This window comes from Dendrobium catenatum, unplaced genomic scaffold, assembly GCF_001605985.2.
Source record: "Dendrobium catenatum unplaced genomic scaffold, ASM160598v2 fragScaff_scaffold_123, whole genome shotgun sequence".
NCBI classification, from domain to species: domain Eukaryota; kingdom Viridiplantae; phylum Streptophyta; class Magnoliopsida; order Asparagales; family Orchidaceae; genus Dendrobium; species Dendrobium catenatum.
This window is the reverse complement of record NW_021318585.1, coordinates 195471-198037: the sequence shown is the minus strand read 5'-3', so window position 1 is coordinate 198037 and position 2567 is coordinate 195471. Positions and strand designations below refer to the sequence as shown.

The 2567-nt window shown below is 45.8% G+C and overlaps 1 protein-coding gene across 1 annotated transcript; it reads left to right on the top strand.

The window, feature by feature from the left end:
* Positions 1 to 1152: 1152 nt before the first annotated feature.
* Positions 1153 to 2001, top strand: LOC110112413. Its single transcript, XM_020844630.1, has 3 exons — positions 1153 to 1300; positions 1418 to 1667; positions 1809 to 2001. Exons 1-3 carry the CDS (start codon positions 1153 to 1155, stop codon positions 1999 to 2001), a joined length of 591 nt encoding a protein of 196 aa, XP_020700289.1.
* The last annotated feature ends 566 nt before the right edge of the window (positions 2002 to 2567 follow it).

Genomic DNA, 2567 nt, shown 5'->3' with positions numbered 1-2567 from the left:
TGAGTCCACCAGTTTTAGCTGCACCCATCGCTGGTAGGCCGTTAATTCTCTATACTACTGCCTTGGATGAATCACTTGGTGCACTTTTAGCTCAAGAAAATGAGGAAGACAAAGAGAACACCTTGTACTACCTTAGCAGACGATTAATTTCTGTAGAGCTAAAATACCCGGCAATGGAAAAGCAGTGTTTGGCTTTGATCTTTGCTGTGTAGAAGCTTAGACACTATATGCTTTCACACAAGATCAGTTTGATTTCTCGAGTTAATCCTTTGCAGTACCTGATGACCCGTCCGACTTTGTCAGGTCGTTTAGCACGTTGGTCCATGATTTTACTGCAGTTCGATATTACCTTTGTCCCTCAGCGGGCCGTCAAAGGACAGGCTCTAGCTGACTTTCTTGCTTCTCACCCGATCCCTGCAGATTCCCCACTTAATGACGATTTGCCTGATGAACTAGTCATGAGTGTGGAAGAGCAAGAGTCCCCTACTTGGGAGTTTTACTTTGATGGAGCCTCTTCCATCAAATCACTACGTCCTTACGAAACTCCTGTTGTTAGGGTAGGTTTGGGGCTTGTTTTTGTGTCTCTTGAAGGCCACACCCTTCGCTACTCTTATAGTCTTTCAGGACCTCATACTAATAATGAAGCTGAGTACGAAGCCTTGATTGTAGGACTTGAGTTGGCCATTCAGATGAGCATTGTGCGGGTGAAGATCTTTGGAGATTCCCAATTAATCATTAATCAAGTGGCTGGAATTTTCAAAGTTCTCAAACCTGAGCTCTTGCCTTATCATAACAAGACAATGGAGCTCTTATGTTTGATCCCTGAAGTGACTTTAGTTAGAGTCCCTCGATCTGAGAATGGTAGAGCGGATGCACTAGCTAAATTTGCTAAGGACTTGGCTGACCCTACTGGAAATCCGGTGTCGGTTGTTGTTCAGTATCGTCAGGCCTTGTGCCCCGCAGACTTGTCTTCTCCCGGTCAGACCCTCACAGTGTGAGCTGTTGAGGAAGAGTCAGATTGGAGATCCTTTTGTGGAGTACTTGAAGCGCGGAAAGCTTCCGGATGACCGCTCTCTTGCCACTCAGATTAGAAAGAGAGCTTTTTCATTCTCTTATGTGAATGAAACCCTGTACCGACGCTCTTTTGACCAGATGTGGTTACGTTGCCTCAACAACGAGGAGGCTTGTAAGGTCATGGGCGAAGTGCATGAGGGACTTTGTGGCGCTCATCAGTCCGGACCTAAGATGAAGGTCAGAATTAAACGCCTTGGTTATTACTGGCCGACAATGATCCGTGATTGTATGGAGCACGCCACGAGGTGCCACCAATGCCAGATTCATAATATTGTCATCCACCAACCTCCTAATCCGTTGCACCCCACTATATCTTCTTGGCCTTTTTAGAGTTGGGGCACAGATGTAGTGGGTCCTATTGACCCTCCTTCCTCAAAGGGTCATAGGTTTATTCTGGTTGCTACTGATTACTTCTCTAAGTTGGCAGAAGCTATCCCACTTAAGGAAGTCAAATCAGAAGATGTGATGCGCTTCTTCCGCGATCATGTTGTCTGCTGTTTTGGTGTTCCGTGCCGTATAATCTCGGATAACGGCCCGTCTTTTAGAAGCACCAAGATTTCTAGATTTGCTCGCCGCCATAACATAAATTGGCGGTATTCCTCAATTTATTACCCTAGGGCTAATGGTTTGGCTGAAGCATTCAATAAGACCTTAGTCCAATTGATAAGAAAGATTCTTGTGGCAAATAAAAGAGAATGACACGATAAATTACCTGAAGCATTATGGGCTTATAGGACCACATACCGTACTCCTACTCAGTGTACACCATATGCTTTAGCTTTCGGGGTTGAAGCTGTCCTCCCACTTGAGGTCGAGCTCCCTTCGTTGCGTGTAGCAATTAGCCACAATCTTTCTCATGAAGATAATGCCCGACTACGGTTGGAAGAACTTGATGGTTTAGAAGAGCTCCGTTTGCAAGCTCATTAGAACCTTAAGTTGTATCAGGCCCGGATGGCCCAGGCCCATGATCGCCTCGTCCGACCCCATGCTTTTCAGGTCGGGGAGTTAGTCCTTGTCTTGCGTAGGCCTATCATCTCGCGTCGTCGTCGAGGTGGCAAGTTTGAGCCAATTTGGGAAGGCTCATTTATTGTAGAGCAAGTATACGAAGGTGGATCTTATTTGCTGGTTGATACGAATGGTGTTCATCCCATGCCCATCATTAATGAGCAGTATTTGAGAAAGTACTACGCTTGAGTTTGCACATCGCAAGAGGCATCCCCCGCCACTTGTAAATATCCTTCTGTATAGATATAACTTTGAAAGATTTCTTGTACTTTTCGGCAGTCCGTGGCCACGACGATTTGTCCTCTACCACGTGATGTTCGTCATGCAGAGTACAAGATCATCGCCGTAGGGATGTTTGTGCTTACGTTCACATTCACTAGTCACTTTGGTGTTGTTGCACAAAATCACCTTTCCAACCCCTGTAAGGGTTGGCTTTCCCCAGTTTCACTTGTCACCTTCAAGTGTGGTCTGGGATACCAAAACTACTA

Excerpts from the sequence above, each read along its gene's own strand:
- LOC110112413 (XM_020844630.1), top strand. The coding sequence starts at position 1,153 with ATGTGGTTACGTTGCCTCAACAACGAGGAGGCTTGTAAGGTCATGGGC. Across the intron at positions 1,301-1,417 it reads GCCGACAATGATCCGTGATT|ATGTAGTGGGTCCTATTGAC; the intron begins GTATGGAGCACG and ends GTTGGGGCACAG. Across the intron at positions 1,668-1,808 it reads CGCCATAACATAAATTGGCG|GACCACATACCGTACTCCTA; the intron begins GTATTCCTCAAT and ends ATGGGCTTATAG.